Below are 27,676 nucleotides of genomic sequence, written 5' to 3' on the forward strand. Positions count from 1 at the left end.
TCCAGAGCTCCCCAAAAAAATTCTATATTTTCGTTTTTACACGAGTCAATTATGAGATCACAATACTTTCTTTCCAGCACCTGAGCAGCCACTCTGGGTTGTCAATGTAAGTTGGATCTCCTAGGACCTGACTATCCATATTATACTCCACAAAACTGTTAATAGCCCCTCCCCTGAGATAGAAGAAAATATATTCTTCACCACTTTCACTGGGATGGGCCTCAATTCCTTTGCTCGGTGGCACACATCCCATTGACGAGGTTATCATCTTCCCCCCCTCCAGTGGCACACATCCCACCGAAGGGGTTTCAGGACATGCCATCGCCGGCAATGCCCCGTTTTTCTTTTTCCCTTTATGACAGGAGGGGGTACTTTCTGTCCACCAAATCTACTCACAGGGCTCTGGTCGGCTTTGGGCTATAGTTAGAAACTTTACCCCAAAGTACCACTCAGTGGGGAAAAACTCAAAATCATGTGGTTGGGGGGCAAACTTCTAACAAAGACAACATTGATGCCAAAGTAATTAGAAATTACATTCACAACTTGAAATGTATGAAACACTTTGGCAAAATTCTTTTAAAACCTAGACTGTAATCTCTGTATTCACTTACCTCTCTCTCTCTCTCTCTGATAATTCTAGGCATGAAATTTCTTACAATTATGAACTTCTAAATAACAAAAATAAATTTATTCATCATTATTTACATTATTTACATTCGACGGATATTTGTCCTCATCTTGTTTGTTGTTAACACGTTTCTGCTGATATACCCTCCAGCTTTCTTCAGGTGTCTTGAGGAAATTTCAAACCTGGGTTCTTATTCCTAAAGTATTTTTCAATGTTATTATTATTATTATTAGTCAGGTCACTGCTTGGAATTGAACTCGGAATCTCGGGGTTAATAGCCCATGCTTTTAACCACTATGCCATATGCCCGTGGGTATATGGCATAGTGATTAAGATGAGGACAAATATCTGTCTAATGTAAATAATGTACATAATTCTTCATCTCTTATCTATTCAAATTTATTCTTGTTCATCAATAAAAGAAGCACCCAGGTGGTCACACAGCCTGCAAGATATAGCAGTAGATTACACCTACCATCTTGAACAAGGAATATTGGATAATGTAGACTTAGATATATTATTGTAGTGAAGTGTAGAATTGAAACTGTATTAGCTCAGTAACGAGAGATAGGCCACAGCACATCAACCAATGCTCAGCGTATTGGTCAGCACATAATATTTCAGCTGTAGGGCGGCGAGCTGGCAGAAACGTTAGCACGTTGGGCGAAATGCGTAACCGTATTTCGTCTGCCATTACATTCTGAGTTCCAATTCCGCCGAGGTCGACTTTGCCTTTCATCCTTTCAGGGTCGATTAAATAAGTACCAGTTACGCACTGAGGTCGATGTAATCGACTAATCCCTTATCTGTCCTTATTTGTCCCCTCTGTGTTTAGCCCTTTGTGGATAGTAAAGAAATATAATATTTCAGCTGTAATCATTCAATTGTATGATTTCAAATGGAATTTTCCATGACTTCCTGCAAACACTTGCTTATAAATCAAGATGTGCACCACAATCAAAAGAGAGAAAGGAATTAGCAATTGTGAGAAGACAGATTCTTTTGGTTTCTGCTTGTTCCTGGGTTAAATAGAATCATTTGTCTGCCATGAACGTATAATTTTCCCACCTCTCACAACATGAATAAGTACCTATTTAATTTCGTTTTGGGATTTGGTTTGCAAGATTCTTTATGTGAGTTCGTGTGTTGAAGCATATCTTGTTGTGTCTGGGGAGAGTCATTGCTTTTTGTGCCTTATAATTTAATACACTCACTGGTAAAATCTCCACTTATTTCTTATTTCTATTTTCCTAAAATTTTTGTTGCATCTTGCGACCTTTTCAATTTAGCCAAAACACATCATATATTCATGATTCCGTACTGGTAAACAATGATACAACCTCAAGCAAGTAAGCATTGTAAATATAGAAAAGCTTATGTACAAATGAACAGATTCATCAAAAATTTAAAATGGACTTGGATGTATTTAGGAAACAGCACGCAGCAAAATTCATCCCAACCAATCACTAAACCCCCACCCCCCAGCTAACCAAAATCCCTCCAAACCATATCTGAAAATATAGCATGATGGTCATGGCTAGAGAGCCATTGATCATAGGTTTGCTCACTCAGATTGACCTGGGATTAAACAACAACAACAGCCATTGAAGGCAGTATTCTACCATGGCCATGACTGTAATAAATTAATGCACTACAGAACACTAATTACTCAGGTAAGAAGCCTTCCCTCATTACCAATATCTTTTAACTGGCCTCATTCAAATATCCAGCTAATTAATTTCCGGTTTTCATCCAAGTCTGCCATTCATAACAAGCAGGGAAATTTAGGGAAATCCCATGTGGAAATTATTTTTATCACATTATTTTTGCTAAATTTATTTTTGGAGGAGGTTACTGCTAATTTTATACAATAAATTGCGTTGCATACCAGACTGCATTTTTCTTATATGTAGCTGGGACTAGAAAAACAAAACAAAAAGGCTACAAAGAAAGACTACTAGCTAAATAGTTATTTTCAAATCTACTATGATTAACATAAAATCGCTTGAGTCAGCTCGGCGAGGTGCCAGATAGCAGCCAATAGAAACAACCCACGTTAACTGGCACTGGTTAAACACTTGAACACAAGCATCGCAGTGAAGCGCTGAAAAAAAAGAAAAGAAGGGAGGTAACCCCGTACTACTAGACAGTTGTTAGTTGCCGAGGAACATCGTGGAAGCATGTTGTCCCGCAATCTTGTCGCAGGTTTCCTCTTCCTGGTTTGTTTATTAAATCTAATTAAGGCCGAAGCCGATGTGAAAGAACAGAGTTCGGAGGCAAAAGATACAGCGGAAAAAGTCCAAGTAGACGATGAAAAAATTGAATATGCTCGGGGTTCAGTTTGCGGCTACTGTGAATATTGTAAGGTAGGTGCGAACCAGGATCGATAAAAGCTCTTTCCTTCACTTCGTTCTGTCTATCCTTCTATCTATCCATCTATCTATCCTATCTGTCCTATCTCGACAGGCTTTATCAATGAGTCGAGATAAGGTCTATTTTAGTCTTGATTAGGTTTATTTTAGTCCAAACATCGCCCCCACCTCACCGCATTCCTTCAACCTGTCACTGATCCCATTTTTATTGATTCCCTGTAAATTCCGGAACTTCTTGCAAGTCGACACTGCAAGGTCTTGTCCAAACATAAAATGCGATTTACCTAAAACTGTGCAACATTACTTCACGATATCATAATCTATTTATATAAGAATTTGTAATTTTATTTCTCAACACACTTAACTGATAACTTGATATTTCCCCCCGAAATACCATTCTGTATTTATAAGAACTGGTTAAGCATGGAAAACAACTTTTCTGTTTAAAATTTATTGAAATCACGACTGTGTTTTATTTTTTTCCTTTAAAAACTTAACTGTCCGGACGATAGAATCAGAACAGTTCTGTTTTCTATATAAGGAATTGGTCAGTTCATTCATTTGAGGTTTTGGAAATGGCGATGACGGTTGAGAACGCCTCTGTTGTTGTCTGTGTTTTATTTAGTTTAATACAACCATCTCTTGTGTTCGAATTCCGCCATCATCAATTTGGTACCGATGAAACAATTTACCAATAATATCTTGCAGTCGATGGAATAACTACAAGTCATACTATTCTAATCGATTAAAGTACCAATAATACACCGCTGGATCGATGAAATTAAGCACCTCTAATATTGCAGGCTTCTCTGTCGATCAATTTGATTGTGTGCCTAGTATAAAAAAAAGAAATCAGAAACCCCATAAATCTATATATTTGAATATGTTACAAAATGCTGTAGATCTCCTTATTCCGTTGATAAATTCTACCATGTTCCTCGTTTTTAAATTCCTTTTGTAAATGTCAATTCCTGATTACTTGGCCTTTTATGAAATCTCTCTGCGAATCTTGAAATTCCTCAACATCTTTCAGGCTTGTAAATTCCTTTAGAATCTTCCCATGCCTCTTTATAAACTTCATCTTATCACATACAGATCCCCCCATATCTAACCTAATCTCGCCATAAATCTTGTTATCAGCTCTGACCAAAAATTCGGTAATCTACTTTTCAAACTATGACGCTCCTTAAAATAATTGGAAACAATCTGTAACGACTTCAATCGGTTCTTTTTCACCTGTGTGCAACAAGATAAGAAGAACGTCAAACAATATTTACAAGTTTACTTAAGCTGTCATAACATACATATATATATATACACATGCATATATTCATTTAACACATCTAATCCATTTATGTCCCGATACTTCCTACTCATTTTTTTTATTTATGTTTCAATTAACGTTGACATTTGTTAAATTACTTTTCGCGCATGTGTGTGTGTCCTAAATAAATTCCTATAGACCGGATGTTTCATGCATTACGTTATGTAAGCGATGATGATGGTGCCTGGTAATAATAATAATCGTCGCGGCGGTGATTGATGACAACTATCATCATCGATATTGCGATATTGGCTTTTTTGGCTGTTCCTGGGTGAACGCCGCAGTGCAGAAGAAAGACGCACCCTTCGAACTATGCCGGCGACCTAATTTCGACCACCGATTACGGGAACACAGTATTTCTATTCACAGGCTTTGGGGCGTCGTGCAGGACGATCAACTTATTTCAATACCCTTCATTCACTCTTAAACTTTAAGAAACTAATATGGATTGTCTTACAGTGTTTAGTTATTGCCTTTTTACGTTCTAAGTTCAAATCCCGACGAAGCCAACTTTGATTTCCGACTAATACTTATTTCTTTACTACCCACAAGGGGCTAAACACAGAGAGGACAAACAAGGACAGACAAACAGATTATATCGACCCCGGTACATAACTGGTTCTTATTTAATTGACCCCGAAAGGATGAGATGCAAAGTCGACCTCGGCGGAATTTGAACTCAGAACGTAGCGGCAGACAAAATACCGCTAAGCATTTCGCCCGGCGTGCTAACGTTTCTGCCAGCTCGCCGCCTTTTTCCGCCTAATACTGGTCAAGTACTGTGGTTGATTATAATTGAATTTACCCCTTCAGATCGAGACCTTGTGTCTGTTAGAAATCAATATTACGATTTTATTTATTTGCGTTGGTTTCAAATTCCGCCAATATTGACTGAGACTTGAATTCTTACTTGAGTCTATAAAATAAGTACTAGTATCGCTTTGATCGATTACCCTCTACCTCAAGAAGTTGTGATCAAGTTAGAAGTCATCATTATTTATCAGTTAGACTCTTGCTCATAAAAAATAATCTAAATCATTGATTTTCAACTGGGACCCATATAAGATTTTATTATGTGCAATAGATTGGTTATACTTTTACAAAACACTATTTTTTTTTTTATACAATTCCTGGATCTTTTTGGTTTGAATGGCAGTTTTTAACATAATTTCTAGATAACTAAAAAATTTTTAACTTCGTATACTGGTAGAATGTGTTTATAAAACATCTTTTTCTCTTGGCTTTCTTGAGAAAATTCTATAGTTTGTAAGATATTTGTTGTTTTTTTTTCTGCAATTTCAACCAATCAATGACCTCCATTGAGGTAAAAAAAAAACATTCTGTGCCATATGAATATGTCCCTCGTTTAAGAAACAGATTGGGTTTATTCACATTTGTGAAGAAAAAAAGATACCCTTCCCCCCACCCTAACCCTAAAACTGATTGAAATGCAATAGATCGATACTAGGGTCATAATTATGGGTGACAATTTCATATGACACTGCTAGAAAAAACTGCCATTCAAACCGAAAAGATCCCAATTCCTGATAATATATAATTATAAAAACATAGTAAGATCTTTTTACATATAGTAAATAGTTGTGAGGGTCCAGTAGTGTAAAATAGGAATCAAAGAAATCCATTGGCAAACAAATGGTTGAGAACCATTGATCTAAATGATTTCTGTCCATTTCTGATTTATACACTCACCAAACCCTTACATGCAGTGTGATAAACAGCACAATACTGCAATGTGATCAAAACATGTGGAATAATATTGGCTTCAACATAGCTTTCAACCATCTTTCAACCGTTCATTGATTTATGCGTGGAGAGAGAGCATTACTGCTGTCGTTTCTGTCTTTAACATTAACTACCCCCATTCCACCACCCCAAAAAAAAAACTTCCAATATTAGACGAGGGTTGGAGAGAATGATTCACATTCTTTAATCAAGTAGCTATTGCCTCTTGCAAAATAAATTCTTTGAGCAAATATAACTAGTTTAAGTTGAAATTATCAAGGCTCTGGCATGGCTGTATGGCAAAATGTTTACCTCCCAACCACATGGTTCCAGGTTCAGTCCTACTGCATGGCAACTTGGGCAAGTGTCTTCTACTATAGTTTTGGGCTGACCAAAGCCTTGTGAGTGGATTTCATAGACGGAAACTGGAAAAAACTTGTCATATATATATATATTATCATCATCATTTAGTATCTGCCTTCCATGCTGGCATGGGTTGGACTATATATGTATATATATGATGATGCTTCATCTTGACAAATGATAGCCATCCCATCAACACACACACACCATGCCCCATCACACAGCACAATCACTCCGTTGATGAGCCCTTAGATGACTTTTAAGACCAGCTGCTGACTGACAGAGTTTAAAACACAAGTGACAGATATTATTCAAGTTTCTTCTGTATCTTTGCCCTTTGGAATCTGATTCTGAAGGAATGTTTTTGCGAACTAGCATGTCTTTTAAGTTCAGATATTGCCATACAAATTTGGTGATGCATGGCACAAGTGTGTATATATATATATATATATATATATATATATACATATATATATATACTACACTCGCGGAGTGGTTGGCGTTAGGAAGGGCATCCAGCTGTAGAAACACTGCCAGATCAGACTGGAGCCTGGTGCAGCCCCTAGCTTCCCAGGCCCCGGTTGAACCGTCCAACCCGTGCTAGCACGGAAAATGGACGTTAAACGATGATGATGATGATATATATATATATATATATATATATATTATCTGAAATGTATAGTATTAAATATCCATCACGGCTGGTCCTACCAATCGGTTTTGCATAAGGAATACAATGGAGTGTTAGGTAACAAACTGATTCCTTTGTGTTCTTTACACGAAAGCAGTTGGTGAGACCAGCCCTGGAGGATATATAATACTATACATTTTGGATAATATTACCTATTCTACTACGTTTCCATCTTTTCCCTGACTTATGGTCTCTTAGACGTCTCATATAGACACACACGCACACACATATATATAGGAGTAGCTGTGTGGGAAGTAGCTTGCTTACGAACTACATGGTTCTGGGTTCAGTCCCACTGCGTGGCACCTTGGGCAAATGTCTTCTACTATAGCCTCGAACCAACCAAAGCCTTGTGAGTGGATTTCGTAGACGGAAACTGGAAGAAGCCCGTCATATATATATATTTATATGTATATATATATATATATATATATATATATATAACTTAATAGTTTGGCAAAAGAGACTGATAGAATAAGTACTAGGCTTACAAAGAATAAGTCCCTGGGTCGATTTGATTCGACTAAAGGCAGTGCTCCAGCATGGCCGCAGTCAAATGACTGAAACAAGTAAGAGAATAAAATGCTACATCATTGACAACTAGATTTCTTTAACAGCATGACATAGAGAAAATATTCTCACTTTTTAATGATTACTTCTTTCCAAAATATAATGATAATACAGATAGATTAGAGACAAGGCTTTCAATTTATAGGTGAGGCAGTTGTTTGAAATTCATGTACTTTATTGATTTCTTCTCAAAAAAAAGTTAAAAAGAAAACAAATATAATGCCAAATTTGATGAAATCCATCTAAACAAACAGCTTTTTCTATACCACTTGGTGTACAAACTTATACATTTATTTACTAATACTTGCACCATTTTTTTCAGCGTGCACACTGAAATCTGTGTCATGCTAATGAGGTCATAATAAGATTAGGACATGTCCAGAGTTGACTCACATTTTTCCCAATTTACCTAAAATAATATTAGTCGCTGACTAATGTTGTTTGGGTGTTGTTTTCCTCCATGCATAATTATTTCAAGTTACCATTTTTAATGGTCCTTGCATTATGTGTGTTAACACCATGGTGTGAATTTACAATTAAGAAAGATAAAGCTAATTACAGGGATTACTGAAATCAGCTTTTTTTTTTTATTTAATTAAAAAACCAATGAAAGTAGTTTCTGAAATTGGAAGATTATTATTATTTGGGTCAATAAGGCAGTAAGCTGGTAGAATCGTTGGCACACCAGGCAAAATGCTTCGTGGCATTTCATCTGTCGTCTTTGCATTCTGAGTTCAAATTACATCATGGCTGACTTTTCCTTTCATTCCTTTGGGGTCAATAAAACAAGTACCTGTAATCGACTAGTCCCCACCTTCCAAAAATTTCAGGCCTTGTGCCTATAGTAGAAAGGATTATTATTTTGGCAGTTTTACTTTATAAAACATGTTTGTATTGGTGTACCATATTAATGGGGTTTTAATTTTTGGCATCAAAATATTGCCAAAGTTGTCAATATCGTCAAAATTACTGACAGATAATAAACTGGAAGTATTGATATAAAGTAGTTCACCATCACTTGGCATGTTGGATATCTTTAGTGGAATCCAGTTGTTGCCACAACACAGGCTAGAATACCTTTCTCCTTCTTGACTAAAAGATGAAAACAAAATTAGGATAATTCTAAATATTCATGTTTTTGTAACAACTTTTGTGTAATTCATGGCACTGTATCATCTCTAATTAGAAAGTTTAATGTAGATCTGGTTTTTTTTTTTGTTTTTTTACTAACATTTTGGGTTTTTGAAGAAGTATTTTAACTGTAGAATTAACTTGAATTATTTCAATTCCATGCATATTTACAAATATCGGTGTGTGTGTGTGTGTGTGTATTACACTTCTCTAATAAGAAAGAACTTTTTCTTACTCCAGCAGTTTAATTCTAAGTTCTCAATGGTATCAACTATTAATCTCTATCCGTGTGTGTGTGAGAGAGAAAGAAAGAAAGAACATAGTGTCATCTTTGTTGTCTTTTTCTATGTTGGCATAGAGATATTCACAACAATCCTTACTGTCTAAGTCACTTCTTATTTAGAATTACTGCTCCCTTAGACGGGTCAAGGACATCTCACTTGTATATTCTATTTTTCGCATAGTGTAATATGGCTGGATACTCTTCCTATTGCCAGTCACTTTACAAAATGTAGACAATGCATTTTATTGTGACTCCAGCACTAGTGGGGTTACCTTGCCCACAGTAAGGCTAATCTATGATGTCTCATTCTTGGCAGAAGTATAGTGAGTGACGAAAGAGAATTAGAACAAGGGAGAGATATAGATAAGAGGAAGACATAATGGAAGAGAAGCAGAATAAGAGAATGGTAGAAGAGAGAATGATAGACGACTACATGAAGATAGTTAGTAAGGAGATTTGTTAGAAAAATGTAAGGAGCAAACATTCTAAACTTGTTTGGGATCTTTTCAGTTTGAACGGCAGTTTTTAACGTAATTTCTAGGTAACTAAAAAATTTTAAACTTCGTATACTGGTAGAATGTGTTTATAAAACATCTTTTACTCTTGGCTATATTGAGAAAATTCTATAGTTTGTAAGATATTTGTTGTTTTTTTTCTTCAATTTCTGCAATTTCAACCAATCAATGACGTCTATTCAGGTAAAAAAAAACATTCTGTGCCATATGAATATGTCCCTCATTTAAGAAACAGATTGGGTTTATTTACATTTGTGAAGAAAAAAAGATACCCTTCCCCCCCACCCCTAACCCAAATCCTTAAATAGATTGAAATGCAATAGATCGATACTAGGGTTATAATTATGGGTGACAATTTCATATGACACCGCTAGAAAAAACTGCCGTTCAAACCGAAAAGATCCCTTGTTTGATCTCAAAAAGTATTTATATTTTTACATCGGTACTCCTGTATGTTTTTGGGGGAAGACGTAAAAGAAACGTGCTTTTTTTAACAACAGAATTTTTCTGTTTCTTATATGAGAGTAAGCTACACTTTCCTGAATCATATGTGTTCTGGATCAAATTCAAAACAATGCTTCTTTGTTTAATAGATTACAAATGTCTGGGTGCCAAAGCCAACAGCTTTTCAATCTCATTGATTGAAATTGATATAATAATAATAAAAAAAAAAGGACCAAAAAAAAACTGGCAGTGGTAAATTTGGGAGAAGTAGGTTAAAGGTTGAAGTGTTCTACAATTGCTGGAGGAGAGATGATTGAGGTTGGGGTCAGTCTAGACAAAGATCGATATAATAGATCTGCAGCTTATAGGTTTGATCTTTCAGTATTTACCAGTTATAAGGTGGCTTGCTGGCAGAATCGTTAGCACGCCGGGTGAAATGCTAAGCGATATTTCGTCTTCCGTTACGTTCTGAGTTCAAATTCTGCCGAGGTCGATTTTGCCTTTCATCCTTTCGGGGTCGATAAATTAAGTACCAGTTATGCACTGGGGTCAATATAATCGACTTAATCCGTTTGTCTGTCCTTGTTTGTCCCCTTTGTGTTTAGTCCCTTGTGGGTAGTAAAGAAATAAGTATTTACCAGTTATGAGTGTCAAAATGCCTGCTTGTTTGCTGTAGTCATTTTGTGTAATCAGAGTAGGTCTTGGAGAGAAAATACATAACTGCTATAGTGGTGAGCAACAGTGAATGTTTAATAAGTAAACCACTCCTTTATATGAGCTATCCTCATTCAGAGGTCTGGAAACATAAGGTACACAGTCATTTAGTGGTTGAATTCTACCTGTACACCCTATTTTATCCCCAGCTATATTTGAGAAACTAAGTGCTAAGTTCTTGTTTAACCCTTTAGCATTTAAACCAGCCATATCCAGCCCAAATATATTACCTATTTTATGTCAAAAGTAACAAGATCTGGCCTCTCACACCTGTGCTACAATGTCATTCTAAAATAAACAATCACATCGTTAAAATCTCAAAGCTCTGAGGTAACACATGATTAATTCAAAAACAGGTGGCACGTAAAAAGCACCCACTACACTCTCAGAGTGGTTGGCATTAGGAAGGGCATCCAGCTGTAGAAACTCTGCCAGATCAAGATTGGAACCTGGTGCAGCCATCTGGTTCGCCAGTCCTCAGTCAAATCGTCCAACCCATGCTAGCATGGAAAGCGGACGTTAAACGATGATGTTGATGATGCATTTGACAGAATAATCTGAATACTAAAGGGTTAATATTAGGTTAGCCCTGATCAAGTAGACTTGTGATCAAAGGTATTCCAGATATGATCATCCCCTCTTTTCCCTTCACACAAACCCAGGACCATATTCGCCATCATGTCTCATCATCATCATCATCGTTTAATGTCTGCTTTCCATGGGTTGGATGGTTTGACATGAAGGTGGCTAGCAGGGAGCTGTCCTGACTCCAACTGTCTGTTGAGGCAAGGTTTCTACAGCTGGATGCCCTTTCTAGTACCAACCACTTAACAGAGTATGATAGGTGCTTTCTACATGTCACCAGTATGACTGCATTTATGCTGCACTGGCACGGGTGCATTAACGCAGCACCAGCACAGGTGCTTTTTAAGTGGAACCAGACTTGTCTGAAATGGTAGGGTATGGTTTTAGTAGCTGCTATTTCTAGCTAGTTAAACAACAAGTAGGCAGCTTGTGGATTTGATACAGCGAGGTGGTCAAGTTTCGAGTGTGTTTGACTGACTTACGAAAAAAAAAACAATTAAAAACAATTGAGATGTCATTGGAAATATTACAATAACTTCATGCAGAATTTCCTATCGCTGCTGCAGTAATTGGTCAATGTTATCTATGCCCATGATCAAAAAGAACCTATATTGACTCCCTTAAGAAGTTTTAAACTTTTCCTGCATGGTAAAAGTCTAATATCACTTAGTAGGTTGTCTCTCATGAAATCAAACTATGATTTTGTTATCAGTTCTAATAAATATATATACTGCTGAAACTAACTTGATACAGGATTGAACTGAAGTCTTTTATAAATCTATCTTTTTTTTAGTGTGGAGGTGTGTGTATAATTCAAAATATAATTAACCAAGGGAAATCACTCAAGTGGACCATTGGCTTGATTTTAAGTAAATAAGTTATGGACTGATATACTGAATGGTGCATGCTAAAGATCCTTCCCAATTCAAATCTTCCTCTTAGTTGAGTAAAATATAAATAAATAAACTAGTGGGCATGGTTGTGTGATAAGAAGCTTGCTTCCCAACCACATGATTTCGGGTTCAGTCCCACTGCATGGCACTTTTGGCAATTATCTTCTATCAACCCAAGCCACCTGAGTAGATTTAGTAGACAGAACCTGAAAGACACCCATTGGATATATACATGCATGTGTGTCTTTGTATTTGTCACCACCACCACCATTTGACAACCATTGTTGGTTTGTTGATGTCCCCATAACTTATCAGCTTGGCAACAGTGACTAATAGATTAAGTAACAGACTTTAAAATATAAGTACTGGGGTTGGTTTGTTCAACTAAAACCCTTCAAAATGTTGCCCCAGCTTGGCCACATTTCCAATAACTGAAACAAAAGATAATTCTTAGCAGCTTGCAGAAAGAGGAAATAATTTTTAAAAATTGATTTCGCTAAATTTCACTAGGCATAGGAGTGGCTGTGTGGTAAGTAACTTGCTTACGAACCACATGGTTCCGGGTTCAGTCCCACTGCATGGCACCTTGGGCAAGTGTCTTCTACTATAGCCTCGGGCTGACCAAAGACTTGCGAGTGGATTTGGTAGAGGGAAACTGAAAGAAGCCCGTCGTGTATATGTATATATATGTGTGTGTGTGTTTATGTGTTTGTGTGTCTGTGTTTGTCCCCTCAACATCGCTTGACAACCGATGCTGGTATGTTTATGTCCCTGTAACTTAGAAGTTCAGCAAAAGATACCGATAGAATAAGTACTAGGCTTACAAAGAATAATTCCTGGGGTCAATTTGTTCGACTCAAGGCGGTGCTCCAGCATGGCCACAGTCAAATGACTGAAACAAGTAAAAGAGTAAATTAATTGACATTCTTAGAAGAAGATTAAGATATATATGAGTTGGCTAACCGGGAGCTGTCCAAACTCCAACTGTCAGCTTATTTTATGGAGCTTTACAATGCTAAAATAAATTAAAATGCCTTGAAAAATGTAATGAAGTAAATTATGTCAAGGTTTCCTGGAAGAAGTTTAAGAAAGACAGAAACTTTAAGAGATAACTTCTTACTGGGAAAATGTATGTATGTACACACACACATGTATGTATGTACATGCATGCATATTTTTTCATCTGGCCTCATATTTTTTCTACTTTGTTTGTAACATCCCATACATAAAATATTGTGACAGCAGGTCTCTCTCTGGATGACATTTAAGAATTATGATAGTCAAAGCTGTTTCATTGAATTTAAGACACGTGGCACCTTGGGCAAGTGTTTTCTGCTATAGCCTTTGGCTGACCAAAGCCTTGTGATTGATTTTGCTAGGCAGAAGTTTCTGTCATGTGTGTACATGTGGGTGTAAGTGCTTGTGCCTCCTAACAGAGAAGAGGGAACATGAAGCAGAGTGGCTGTTGGTTTAACCCTTTAATGTTTAAACTGGCCATATCCAGCCCAAATATTCTACATCATTTATATTTGAACTAGCCATATCTAACCTCTCACACCTAACCTACATTGACATTCTAAAAATAAATATTCACATCATTGAAACCTCAAAGCTATGAGATAATGCAGGATTAATTCAAAACAATTTGAGTGAAAAAGCATTACATTTAACAGAGTAATCTGAACATGAAAGGGTTAAACTGCTGTGTGGTTAAAAAGCTTGCTTCCCAATCATGTGTTCTTGGGTTCTGTCCCACTACACAGCACCTTGGGTAAACAACTTCTACTATAACCTCGGGTTGACCAAAGCCTTGTGAGTGGATTTGCTAGACCAAAACTGAAAGAAACCTGTCATATATGTGTATATTTATGTTTTTGTGTGCTTTTATCTTCTTTTAGCACTCCGTCGGTTACGACGATGAGGGTTCCGGTTGATCCGAATCAACGGAACAGCCTGCTCGTGAAATTAACGTGTAAGTGGCTGAGCACTCCACAGACTCGTGTACCCTTAACGCAGTTCTCGGGGATATTCAGCGTGACACAGAGAGTGACAAGGCCAGCCCTTTGAAATACAGGTACAACAGACACAGGAAGTAAGAGTGAGAGAAAGTTGTGGTGAAAGAGTACAGCAGGGATCACCACCATCCCCTGCCGGAGCCTTGTGGAGCTTTAGGTGTTTTCGCTCAATAAACACTCACAACGCCCGGTCTGGGAATCGAAACCGCGATCCTATGATCGCAAGTCCACTGCCCTAACCACTGGGCCATTGCGCCTCCACAAACAATGTGCTATGCTTACTGCACCTAGGTTTTCCCAAGCGGTCACCCATCTAAGTATTGACTAGGCTCGACGTTGCTTAACTTCGGTGATCAGACGAGAACCGGTGCTTTCAATGTGATATGGCCGTAAGCCTTTGTCTAGATATCACATAATAGTTGTAAATAAGTATCATTGTCTTCCAAGTTGAAGTTGCTCGTTTCCAGTTTTTCAAGTAAAACATGTTTTCCTATGGGAAAAGTATTGCCTTGTTTGGAAAACAGATGAGGGTTGGCAACAGGAAGGGCATTCAGCTGTAGAATAATCTGCCTCGACAAATTCTGTCCATCGTTCAGACAGCAAACTGGTAGATTCATTAGCATACAAGACAAAATTCTTAGTGGCATTTCTTCTGGCTTTCCATTCTGAGTTCAGATTCTACCAAGGTTGATTTTTGCCTGTCATCCTTTCAAGGATGCTAAGTTACAGGGACACAAACACACCAGCATCGGTTGTTAAGCGATGTTGAGGGAACAAACACAGACTCATAAACATACACACACATACATATATATATATATTATATATATATACATACGACGGGCTTCTTTCAGTTTCCATCTACCAAATCCACTCACAAGGCTTTGGTCAGCCTGAGGCTATAGTAGAAGACACTTGCCCAGGTGCCAAACAGTGGGAATGAACCCGGAACCATGTGGTTGGTAAGCAAGCTACTTACCACACAACCGCTCCTGCGCCTGCATTATAGTTGTATTATTTTAAAGAATGTTGTTGCATAAGGCTGGACCAATGCAAGAGGGTACAGGGTAAACTACAAAAGGAAAAGAAAACAGGAAAAAATTGCAGTTTAACCTTGTATTTCTATATTTTGGGGTGAAGTATTATTTGTTTCACTTTTCCTGATAAAATTGGAGACCAGTGCTACTTTACAATTGAATAAGTATCACGAAGCTGAGAGATCAAACTGTAAGAAGTACTTGGTCTGATAATTCATAAACAAGCAATTGTAATTTATAGATTCATTCCACCCTAATTGTAATTCTATTTCATAAATGAAAGAAACACCAGCATTTCATGGTGGTGCCTCAACATGACTGCAGCTTTGAAACTGAAGCAAGTTGTAGAGTATCATAGGTGCTGGCATGGCTGTGTGGTAAGAAGTTTGCTTGTAAGGCGGTGAGGTGGCAAAAATGTTAGCAGGCCGGTCAAAATGCTTACTGGTATTTTGTCTGTCTTTACGTTCTGAGTTCAAATTCCGCCAAGGTTGACTTTGCCTTTCATCCTTTCGGGGTCGATAAATTAAGTACCAGTTACGCACTGGGATCGATGTAATCGATTTAATCAGTTTGTCTGTCCTTGTTTGTTCCCTCTACGTTTAGCCCCTTGTGGGCAATAAAGAAATAAGAAGTTTGCTTGCCAAGCACATGGTTCTGGCACCTTGGGCAAGTGTCTTCTACCATAGCCTTGGGCTGATCAAAGCCTTGCGAATGGATTTGATTTACAGAAACTGAAAGAAGCCTGTTGTGTGTGTGTTTGTCTGTTTATCCCCCACTACCATTTGACTACTGGTGCTGGTGTGTTTACATCCCCATAGCTTAGCAGTTCAGCAAAACAGACCTAGAGCATAAGTACCAGCCTCAGAAAAATACAAGTGCTGGAGTCAATTTGTTTGACTAAAATTCTTCAAGGCACTGCCCAAGCATGACAGTAGTCAACTAAAACAAATGAAAAATGAAAAATTTCTGTGTGAGAAGATACTTTATTAATCTAAGTATTGTTGTTTGATGACAATGATCTGACTTAAAATTACTACAAAGAGTTTATTTTTAAGTTCTGATGTATATCTCTCAGTATCTGTTTGTGAGGGTTGTCTTTCAAACATTATTGTTTTCATATTTAATGGATCTGTTAGTTTTGACATTGAATTTTCAGTTGTTCAACCAACTGAACGATCTACTCTTTAGATTAATGTTTAATATGTAAGGTTGAACTGTTGATAGATATGTATGGCTTTAAGGTAGCTATCAGGCTGAATCAAAATTTTGAACTAATAGAACTCTCTATTCAGTCCCTCAGCCTGCTAGAAACAGCAGTCAATTCTCTTTCATTTAATGCCATACTATTGTGGAAAGGATCCTTTGAAAAGTTTAATAAGATCTACATAAAAGACAATATGGCCACAGTTGGAATGTCTTTGATTATAGCCTGCTCACTCAGGGCTGACTTGGGACTAGATAATAGCTAATAATAATAATAAGCAGCTTTCTCAATTATAGTATAGATAATCCTTATAATCATCAAATTAGTGTTCATCATTTTATCATCTAGTTATTGATAGATGTGCCTACCATACAACATATCCTTACATGACCTAATTTTTGTCCCCTAATCTATGACTCATCATCCTCAGATTGAATTTCACTATTTATTCAGTTTTCCGATGGCATTAGTCTCCTCTTTGGAGAGCTCATAGCACGTTTTTCATTGAATATTCATTACCTATTCACATCACGTCTATCATCAGAATAATTGTCTCACTTGCTCACATCAGCTTATATCTAATACTTAACCACTCTATCAGTCCATTTGTATTCCACCTTTCATGCTGGTTGCTTCATTTCCCCCCCCCCCCCAGATTCCATACATCTTCCACGCTTGCTTTCTGTATCTCACCTCCATGTTATCAATGCTTTTTAAATGAATCATGTAATCTTCTGCATGAAAAGAGAAAGTTTGTTGCCAATAGAGGAAAAGAGATTTTTCACTTCTTACTCTAGTATACCATCCTTTTGCTATATCCACTAATGTATAAACTTCAATTCACAAGTGCACCAACAAGTGACTCTTGTATATCCATCACATCTGAAATCCTGTTTTTTGTTTTTTTATTAGCTTCATAGAAATCTCACAGCAGTTTGGTATAGTCAAAGTCCTTACATAAAATATGACCACTTCACATGTTGCACGAATGTTTTGAGTTTCTTTGGTTTTTCTCACGTTGACCTTTAAATATTAGGTCATTCTTCTGAGTAGGGAACTTTTTATGCAACATTTTGACTGTTTTCAGTATAAGGTTATAAGTATGCAGACATTTCCCAAACTGGCCAGTCCTGAATTCCTGTGCCATAGTTTCAAGGACTGCAGTGAATAGAATAGAGAACAACCTTCATGAACACCCCCTTAACCCTTTGGCATTTAAACCAGCCATATCCAGCCAAAATATTCTACTTGTTTTATCTTCAAAATTGTCATATCTGGCCTTTCACACCTACCCTACAAAGTCATTTTGAAAATAAACAACCTCATCATCAAAATCTGAAAGCTATGAAGTAATGCGTGATTAATTCAAAATAATGTGAAATCATAAGCATTATATTTGAAACAGTAATCTGAATACCGACGTCTGGCAGATGACTTGGCAGACACTCATAAAATTATTAACCATCTTACTAACAATAACTCTGAGCACCTTACCTGTCTAGCACCTGTGGACATATTTACAAAGTCAGAAAACAGCACAGCTCCCATGACTTTTGGAAACATTTTTTCACGCTAAGAGTTGCTGAAGCATGGAACAAACTGCTGGCATCAGTTATTTGTTGTTGGAGTACCGCATCCTTCAAACCTTCCATGCTTTCTGAGATTCGCCAACGCTACACCTGATTTTTCTCCCCTCCATACACACGCAAGCATGTATCTGACTCATACATTGTTCGCTTTCCAGACATTTGTACATTACTGCATATGCTTTATATGCACTTTTGATAAGTTGTGGTGCACCTGAGCACTGTATACAATAATTCCATTATTATTTATATTTCTCACTGGATTAACTGCGAACATAACTTTGCTTACACCACCCTCATTAATTTCCCTTCTACAAATGTCATTTGTAAGCCTAGGAGGACCATTCACAAAAATTTCTTAATGAAATATTTTGCACTTTCTGTTACTGGCTCTGTGCCTAGACAAACAAAAATTGTTTTCATATTGAATTATATCAGTTCACTACATTTTAATCAAAATCTTTGTATTCAGTATTGCTGATAGTAAACAACTTTACTTGTATCAACTATGTTTCGTCGAGTAAGTAAAAACTTAAAAACAGAATTTTTGCATTATCTTAGCTATGTGAAATGAAATAAAATCCCGATTCTATTTCTGTTTCAGTTCTGCAGCCTCTGTGATAAAGACTGCCCCTGTTTAGTATCTCCTCAGAAACCCAATTGCGAAATGTGTAAAGTAAGTAAAACAGTTTCTATTGGTACCACCAGATTTTACCTCAATTGTAAAATTAATGTGTTGTATTTTGATTTTCATTCAAAATAGTGGCTTAAAGCTGGAGCAAATATCCAAATAGAATTGTTGGCACTGTCCGAACGTAGCAGATGCCGTACCACCTGACTGGCGTCCGTGTCGGTGACACGTAAAAGCACCAACTGATCGTGGCCATTTGCCAGCCTCACCTGGCACCCCTGCCAGTGGCACGTAAAAAGCACTCACTATACTCACGGAGTGGTTGGCGTTAGGAAGGGCATCCAGCTGTAGAAACACTGCCAGATCAGACTGGAGCCTGGTGCAGCCTCCTGGCTTCTCAGACCCCGGTCGAACCATCCAACCCATGCTAGCATGGAAAGCGGACATTAAACGATGATGATGATGAAATCAGACTAGTGTAATCAGTTGAATTTGCTCACTTTTAGAAGTCTGAAGAGACTCTATAGCTGCTGCAAAGTCTGGTGTGAAGAATGGTCTTAACTCTTGTAGATCTTATATTTCTAATGAATAGACTGCCTATGTTTTCAAGATTTTTTAAAAATAAAATCTCTAATTTTATATATCAGTGCTAGTATTGATCAACTGAAATCTTGTAATATTTCTATGAATTTCATCAAAATTTTTATCTAAGTAGGGGCTTTAGAAGATTGGTATTAAAAGAATTAATATTCCAAGTTTCATTGAGGCTGACTTTGCCTTTCATTCTTTCAGGGTCAGTCAAGTAAATACAATTTGAGTACCAGTAATTAACTAGCCCCCTCCCCAAGAATTCCAGGCCTTGTGTCTATAGTAGAAAGAATTAAAATGGTGATGTTGTATGGTGAAAATTGATGTAATAATGATTCTCTTTTTTTTTTTTTTTCACTTCCAGTATTGTAAATACTGCTATCTTTGTTCAGCTGTCTGTGACACCTTCTGTAAACCTGGTAAGATATTTTCACCTTTTCATTCTGAAGTATGATTAAGGGTGGTTTATTAAAAGTTTTCTTAATTAATATTGACAGCCTTTCAGAAACGAAGGGCATCACTATTCTGTTGTGTTTGGGGGAGAGTCATTTTCTTTTTTGTGCCTTATAATTTAACACACTCACCGGTAAAATTTCCACTTTTTTCTTATTTCTAGTTTCCTAAAATTTTCGTTGCGTCTTGCATCCTTTTCAATAGTTTTGACTCACTATGTTTTTTGTCTACTCTGATGATGATAAAGTTAACCATAAGTTGATGGATATCTCTGTGATCCAGGGGAAGATTTGAGCCCTCATACTAATATAGAACACTCACTGTGTAGTGCTCCTACTTATAACACTGATGGGATATAAGTAATGTTTTTATTGAGTATATGTCTTAGACTGGCATCCGTTGCTAGTGGAGCGCTAAGAGTACCATACGAGTGAAATCGTTGCCAGAGCAACAAGCTGGCCTTCATGCCGATGGCACGTTAAGCACACCATTCAAGTGTGATCGTTACCGCGTCACCTTACTAGCACTTGTGCTGGTGGCATGTGAAATATTCGAGCGAGGTCGTCGCCAGTGCCGCTGGACTGGCTCCTGTGCAGGTGGCACGTAAAAAGCACCATTTGGGTGTGGCCGTTGCCAGTACCACCAAACTGGCCCCCGTACTGGTGGCACATAAAAGCACCCACTACACTCTCGGAGTGGTTGGCGTTAGTAAGGGCATCCAGCTGTAGAAACTCTGCCAGATCAGATTGGAGTCTGGTGCAGCCATCTGGTTTGCCAGTCCTCAGTCAAATCGTCCAACCCATGCTAGCATGGAAAGCAGACGTTAAATGATGATGATGATGATGATGATGAACTTCAGTAAGCTGAAGTTCTATTGTGCCTTGTAATAAGTAATTGACCATTACAGAACAAATGTGCTCATTTAACATAAGATTGTATAAGTACTTGAAATTTTTGACGATAAGAAATTTTAGACATGTAATTTCTACTTTGCCTGCTGCTGTAATCCGAGATAAATATAAACCATTCTCTTGTTTGATGAGATGTTGATAGAAAGAAAGATGTTCTATTATAAAAGTCATAATTATTTTGATTGCTTTTTCATAATAACTTTTGTCTAATTCACTTGTTGCTTAGATTACTGCATGTAATCTTTATAACTTTACAAAAGACGAAACAGTAATATCCTGTAGCTTCTTGAAAATCTTGCCTGGACAAGTTCGAAATTAACGTTAATCAAACTTAATTATCTCAAAATATGCTGTAAGATAATTATATTCCAGACTAAGTGGTGAAGGTTGTCAGATATGTGTCTCCTTGGAATGTGAAATGATAATTTGTGGACTTAAAAGAAATTACTTTATACTACTAACATGATAGTCTGTGTAATAATACCAGTTTGACTTAATGGTTCCATGGCTGGTGTTTGCTGAAATGCATTCAACTGTGAATTCTTTCCTTGAAATGCTGAAATTATCTTGTTCATTCAATTCATTGCCAATGCAAATAGAGATAAACTGGATTTCTACTGAGCTGAGAATTAAGTTCCATGTCAATAGTTGATGACTTCCTTTATTAGAAACGATGCTCACAGATTGTAGTTTTTACTTATAAATATACGAAGGAATAACATTGTAATCTTAGTCTTATATATTAGTATATATAAGTACTGATGGAAATAGCTTTTAATATAACTGTATAAGGAGGCGCAATGGCCCAGTGGTTAGGGCAGTAGACTCGCGGTCGGAGGATCGCGGTTTTGATTCCCAAACCGGTCGTTGTGTGTGTTTATTGAGTGAAAACACCTAAAGCTCCACGAGGCTCCGGCAGGGGGTGCTGGCGACCCCTGTTGTACTATTTCGCCACAACTTTCTCTCACTCTCTCTTCCTGTTTATTGAATAACACTGCGATGGACTGGCGTCCCGTCCAGCTGGGGGGAACACATATGCCACAGAAGATGGGCCCATGAGCCTGGCTAGGCTTGAAAAGGATGATGTTACGTTTTATAACTTTATAAGGTATACTGTGCTACCTCCTAAGTGTCGTAAAGCACTTTACAGTACCAGTTTCTTCCCTCACACCTCTGAACTTTGGAATTCCCTTCCACAGTGTTGTTTTCCTCTTCAATATGACCTCCAGTTTTTTTAAGCCTAATGTACATCGTCACCTATTGCCTTCTGTCTAGCGTCCATTTTATTCTAGTAGCTCTTAGGTTTTCAGTGGTCTAAGGACCTTGTAACAAGTGGATGCTTTAAAGAAAAAGGTGGTGAGCTGACAGAATCGTTATTATACCAGGCAAAATGCTTAGCAGTATTTCATCTGTCTTTACTTAAAATACTACCAAGGTTGACTTTGCCTTCCATCCATTCAGGGTCAGTGAAATAAATACCAGTTGAGCATTGGGGTCAATATAATCAACTTAGCCCCTCCCCTGAAATTGCTGGCTTTGTGTCAAAATTTGAAGCCAATATAAATATATAAAGAAATAATATTATAATCCTTGTCATATATTTTTACTGGTATCATTTCTGTATTTTTTCTCAGGTGGATATGTTGATAAAGTATCAGCTGCTATCATCAGGTAAATATTTTGCATTTAATTTATTTTAATGAACACAAATTGTTGAGTGGTGGCACCACCTGCTCCCTCTTTTTAGAGTAATACATAAGAGTGTTTTGTCTTACTTTCCCTTCTTTTTTTTATTCTGATGGATTCAGAGCATTTCTGAGTTATTCATTTATGTTACCTGTGACCCATTCAGCCACCCAACCCCACACCTCCATTAACTCTAAATTTCTCATAGATTTGTCAATTGCCTCATTATCTCAATGATCAACTGTTAATTATCAGTAGCACTGTACCATATTAAATATAGAAATGTCATTCAAAGGATTATTTACTTAAATTCAGTGGAATACATCCAATGGTTTTCAAAATTAGAAATATCATTATTTCTAATTCTCTCTAAAGGAGACTACAGCAGCGGTACTGGATATTAACAGTTATCGCCAAGCTAATATGGCAGTCCAGGAAAATAGGACGAATGCTGCCATTGATTGGCTCCAAGAGGCCATCGCCTCTAGGTAAATAATCCTTCGAACATTCGGTCGAAACTAGTCTGTGGATGCCAGACCAGCAAGGGGAAGTTGCTGACCTCCCCTGTTCGAAGGTTATAATGGACACAGGTTTGTGTGTCACATAGCTAGTTAGAGGTGATGGCCTCTTGAAGCTAATCAATGGCAGCATTCGTCCTATTTTTCTGGACTGCCATATTAGCTTGGCAATAACTATTAATACTATACCATATTCTTTTCCTTAAATCTTTACACCAGCACTTATACCAGATATCCATTGCTCTTAACAGTTAAGGATTTATGGTAAAATAAACTATTACAATCTGAGTCCACCTTGCCCACCTCCACTGTGGTTATCATCACAATTGACAAGCATACAAAAATAAATTGAATAATATCCAGAGTGCACAGTATTTTCTTTAGCTGGTGAGCTGGCAGAATCGTTAGCACGCCGGGTGAAATGCTTAGTGGTATTTCGTCTGCCGCTACATTCTGAGTTCAAATTCTGCCGAGGTCGACTTTGCTTTCATCCTTTCAGGGTCGATAAATTAAGTACCAGTTACGCACTGGGGTCGATGTAATCAACTTAATCTCTTTGTCTGTCCTTGTTTGTCCTCTCTATGTGTAGTTCCTTGTGGGCAATAAAGAAATAAGTATTTTCTTTAGCTAGGTAAAGGCATAATATATCTGAAAGGGTTCTGTGGAATGGGCCTGCTTGTATGCCATAGGATTGCCGATTCATAGCTACCTCGGGGTTACATAAGTTTTTTGCTATTTTTTTTTTATCATTATTCCATAGGATCTCATTGTTTAATAGCATTAATTCAATCATTACATATTTACTACAAGGGATGCTGGAACACATCATAAACCTGAAATAGATCCTCCTCCCACACTTTTCAAAGATCATCTCCACTGACCTCACCTGGAAACCTTAATTTCATAACATTTTCCAACAGTGAGTGCTTCAATGAGATATAGATTTTCTTAGAAGGCCAAGAAGTATTTGTTGCTTCAAGTTTCTTATTTTAGCCATGTAGCTTCTCTAAAGCAAGGAACCTGCTCTGTTCTGTTCCTTCTTTTCATACCTAAATTTCTCATCTCCTGATTCAAAGCCGCCTTCCTCTACTGTAGTCTCACACAGTCAAGGGGTATCTTAGTGTTGCAAGACACATCAATCAAAAAATCGTAAAAAATAGGGATTTTCGTAGAAAGAAAGCACCTTTTTGATGTAAATAATTTTTGGTGTTAACATGGTCTGATTTGAATTTTTTCTTCTACGGAAGGAAGAGCAAGCCTTCTTCTATCATACTCTCAATTCTGGTCAACTTGTGCCGCAGGGTCTTGGAGGAGATAGTGTTAGTTGAAGGCTACCAAACCTACCATACACAGACAACTTCAGCTTTATATATATAGAGAGATAATTCTTTCAAAGTGCTGAATTATGATCAAAGGTATTCCAGTTGTAATTAACCATCTTATGTTTTTATATCTGCAACTACACAGTACAATGTTGTTGTTGTTTTTATTTAAGAGAGGAGGCTCTGATCGGAGGGAGACTTGGTTGTTATATGAAATTAGTAGTAAAACGGTTTTTCATTTTTTTTATTTCGTAGTTGAAAATTATCCAAAAGTTTATTAAGTTATTCCATGGTTGAAAAAACAAATACATATAAACTGAAATTATCAATATTTTTTCTCTTTTTCTTTTTTCTTCCAGTGCATTGCCATTCCATGACACCAAGGAAATTAACAAAGATATTCACTCAATGAAGAAGTGGATTGACAAAACTAAAGAAGAACTTTAATTTAATGTCTGTTTCTTGTGTGTCTTGTACATTCATACATGTTGATGACACAGTTATCAGATATATGTATGTGTTTTTGTGAAAAAATAACATTGCATGTTCTAGGAATATAAAATGTTGTTCTTGTTTAGTCACCCTGTCACTTTTACTAATTATACAGAATGATCTTGCAAAGAAAATCACAGAACTTCCCTCGAAGTAACGGGAAGTTTGTATTTCACTTGTTTTCCATCAGTCACTCTCCACAATAAGCTGACAAACCATTTACCGTTCACTTGGTCAGTGGTTTGAGACATTTTAAACACAGATTTGTCGTAATCATTTTTCTACTTTACATTGTTGGAGATTTTCATATCTTAACTTATTGAGAATATTTGTATTTTTATTATCATCAGTTGTTGTCATTTAGCCCTAGGCCCTTAAATGATCAGACAGGCCTATGGTCAAAAACATTCTATTTATGGCTATCCTGTTTGTTTTCTATATCTAGGGTACATTGTCCAATTCATTTTTTTTTTGTCTTTCTTTTTTTCGAGATGGTAGAATGTGATTGGAAGGAGAATTTATAGTTGTTTGAGACGGTGGGTCGCAGAACTAGTAGAGCAACAGAAAAAAGACGATTTGTGATGCTAACTTGCATTTCCTCTTTACTTTCTGAGTTCGAATGCTGCCGATATCAACTTCGCATTTCATCCATTCAGGATCGATTCAACAAACACCGGTCAAGCACTGGAGTTTACTTAATCAACCGATCCTTTCCCCACCAAAAAATGTGGCCATGTGCCTATCTTAGAAATCATTCATTATAGTAATTGTTGTTTTTTTTAAATACTGTTTATCTGGAGATATGATCTTTGTTCTGTTATGTTCACCATACATTTTTTACTAACCAGACAAACTTACCTGTTCATTGTCTCACCTTAAGGGACAACGAACAGGCCAGTGGAAGATACTGGTCTAGCTGCTGTGTAATATTCTCTTCATTTGACTGAAGAAAACTATTTCTAACTACATTCCTTTTTTTTTTACTTTTCTTAAAGATTGTATTATTAAACTACTAAAAACAATGTCATTTGTTGTTATTCTTTGCTCTGAGTTCAAATCTTCCCAAGATCAACTCTTGTTTTTATATCGACTTTGAAATCAATATAAACAATAAAGTTGATCTTAGGAAGATGTCTCATTTTTAACTGTGCTTAAATTAGAAACAGCTATCATTATCATCAAGACTGCAGAATCAGAATATGGTGTAATTTTGTGCAGTGTTTAGAAATTCGACGCAGGAGTGGCTGTGTGGTAAGTAATTTACTTACCAACCACATGATTCCGGGTTCAGTCCCACTGCGTGGTACCTTGGGCAAGTGTCTTCTACTATAGCCTCGGGCTGACCAAAGCCTTGTGAGTGGATTTGGTAGACGGAAACTGAAGGAAGCCCATCATATATATGTATGTGTGTATATATATATATATATATATATATATATATGTGTGTGTGTGTGTGTGTCTGTGTTTGTTCCCCGCAACATCACTTGACGACCAATGCTGGTGTGTTTACGTCCCCGTCACTTAGCGGTTCGGCAAAAGAGACCAATAGAATAAGTACTAGGCTTACAAAGAATAAGTCCTGGGAGTCGATTTGCTCGACTAAAGGCGGTGCTCCAGCATGGCTACAGTCAAATGACTGAAACAAGTAAAAGAGAAGTCAACTTTGCTTTTCATCCTTCTGTTGTGAATTCTATAAAGTTGATCTGACTGACTATCTTCCTCAGATATTAAGTCATTATCAAAAAGCAAGTAGATTAAAGCATCAGATAAAATTCATCATTTATCATCCACCATGTAAAAAGCACCATCCGAAGTGGCCGATGCCAGGGCCACCTTGACTGGCTTCCGTGCCAGTGGCACGTAAAAAGCACCAACCAATCGTGGCCGTTGCCAGCCTCACCTGGCGCCTGTACCGGTGGCACGTAAAAAGCACCCACTACACTCACGGAGTGGTTGGTGTTAGGAAGGGCATCCAGCTGTAGAAACCTTGCCAGATCAGACTGGGCCTAGTGCAGCCTCCTGGCTTCCCAGACCCCGGTCAAACTGTCCAACCCATGCTAGCATGAAAAACGGACGTTAAATTATAATGATGATTTACATGCTTGCGTGGGTCAGATGAAATCTGTTGAGATCAATTTTCTACAGCCGGATGCCCTTCCTATCACCAACCCTCACTGATTCCCAAGTAAAGTACTATTTTCCGTGATCAAACGTTTTTCACAGAAGATTGAGAACAAAGGACACCACAAGGATGATTGTGATATTTACTGCTATCACATGCAGAAAAGAGACAGTAACACACACACACATATGATAGGCTTCTTTCAGTTTGTCTTCCAAATCTACTCACAAGGCTTTGGTTGGTCTGAGGCTAGTGTAAGAGAGACTTCTCCAGACGCCACACAATATAATGATACCCAGAACCATATGGTTGGGAAGCAAACTTCTTACCACACAGCCACATCTGGCAATATTTAGCTCTGCCAGGAGTTTAAAACCTTTCAGGGTCACCTTTATCTTTTTTATCCTTGCAAGGTTGGTCCAATCAACTACACCCTTCTCCAAAATGTCATCTGGTACCTGCCTGTTTTAGAAATTATAATCAAGAAATGGAGGTGGATATCAGAATCAGTTGAACTTCAAATGCCTGGCAATTTTTTAGCCATGCCACAAATTCTTGGTCAACTTTGAATCACCTCTACCAGGATGAACGGCAATCATATGCTTTGTGATATTGTGCTGTTGTTGAAAAACTATCAGAACTGAGCAGCAGAAACCAAAGAGTAACACATAAAATGCTTTGCGATAAATATTTAGTATTCTCTCTCTCTCTCATCATCATCATCCTCATCATCATTTAACGTCCGCTTTCCATGCTAGCATGGGTTGGACGATTTTGGCTGAGGGCTGGCGAACCAGATGGCTGCACCAGCCTCCAATCTTGATCTGGCAGAGTTTCTACAGCTGGATGCCCTTC

The 27,676-nt window shown here is 37.5% G+C and overlaps 1 protein-coding gene and 1 non-coding gene across 2 annotated transcripts; one reads left to right on the forward strand and one right to left on the reverse strand.

Moving 5' to 3' along the window:
* Positions 1 to 2,738: 2,738 nt before the first annotated feature.
* Positions 2,739 to 25,721, forward strand: LOC115217543 (sarcoplasmic reticulum histidine-rich calcium-binding protein). The gene is made up of 5 exons (XM_029787270.2): positions 2,739 to 2,994; positions 18,703 to 18,774; positions 19,682 to 19,736; positions 22,316 to 22,352; positions 24,567 to 25,721. The coding sequence occupies exons 1-5, from the start codon at positions 2,809 to 2,811 to the stop codon at positions 24,652 to 24,654; spliced, it is 438 nt and encodes a 145-aa protein (XP_029643130.1). The 5' UTR covers positions 2,739 to 2,808; the 3' UTR covers positions 24,655 to 25,721.
* On the reverse strand, positions 14,547 to 14,666 carry LOC115217758. The gene has a single exon (XR_003882203.1). It is a non-coding gene; the product is annotated as a 5S ribosomal RNA (ribosomal RNA).
* Positions 25,722 to 27,676: the final 1,955 nt, after the last annotated feature.

The sequence above is a fragment of the Octopus sinensis genome, linkage group LG11 (genome assembly GCF_006345805.1).
Source record: "Octopus sinensis linkage group LG11, ASM634580v1, whole genome shotgun sequence".
In the NCBI taxonomy this organism is placed as follows: Eukaryota; Metazoa; Mollusca; class Cephalopoda; order Octopoda; family Octopodidae; genus Octopus; species Octopus sinensis.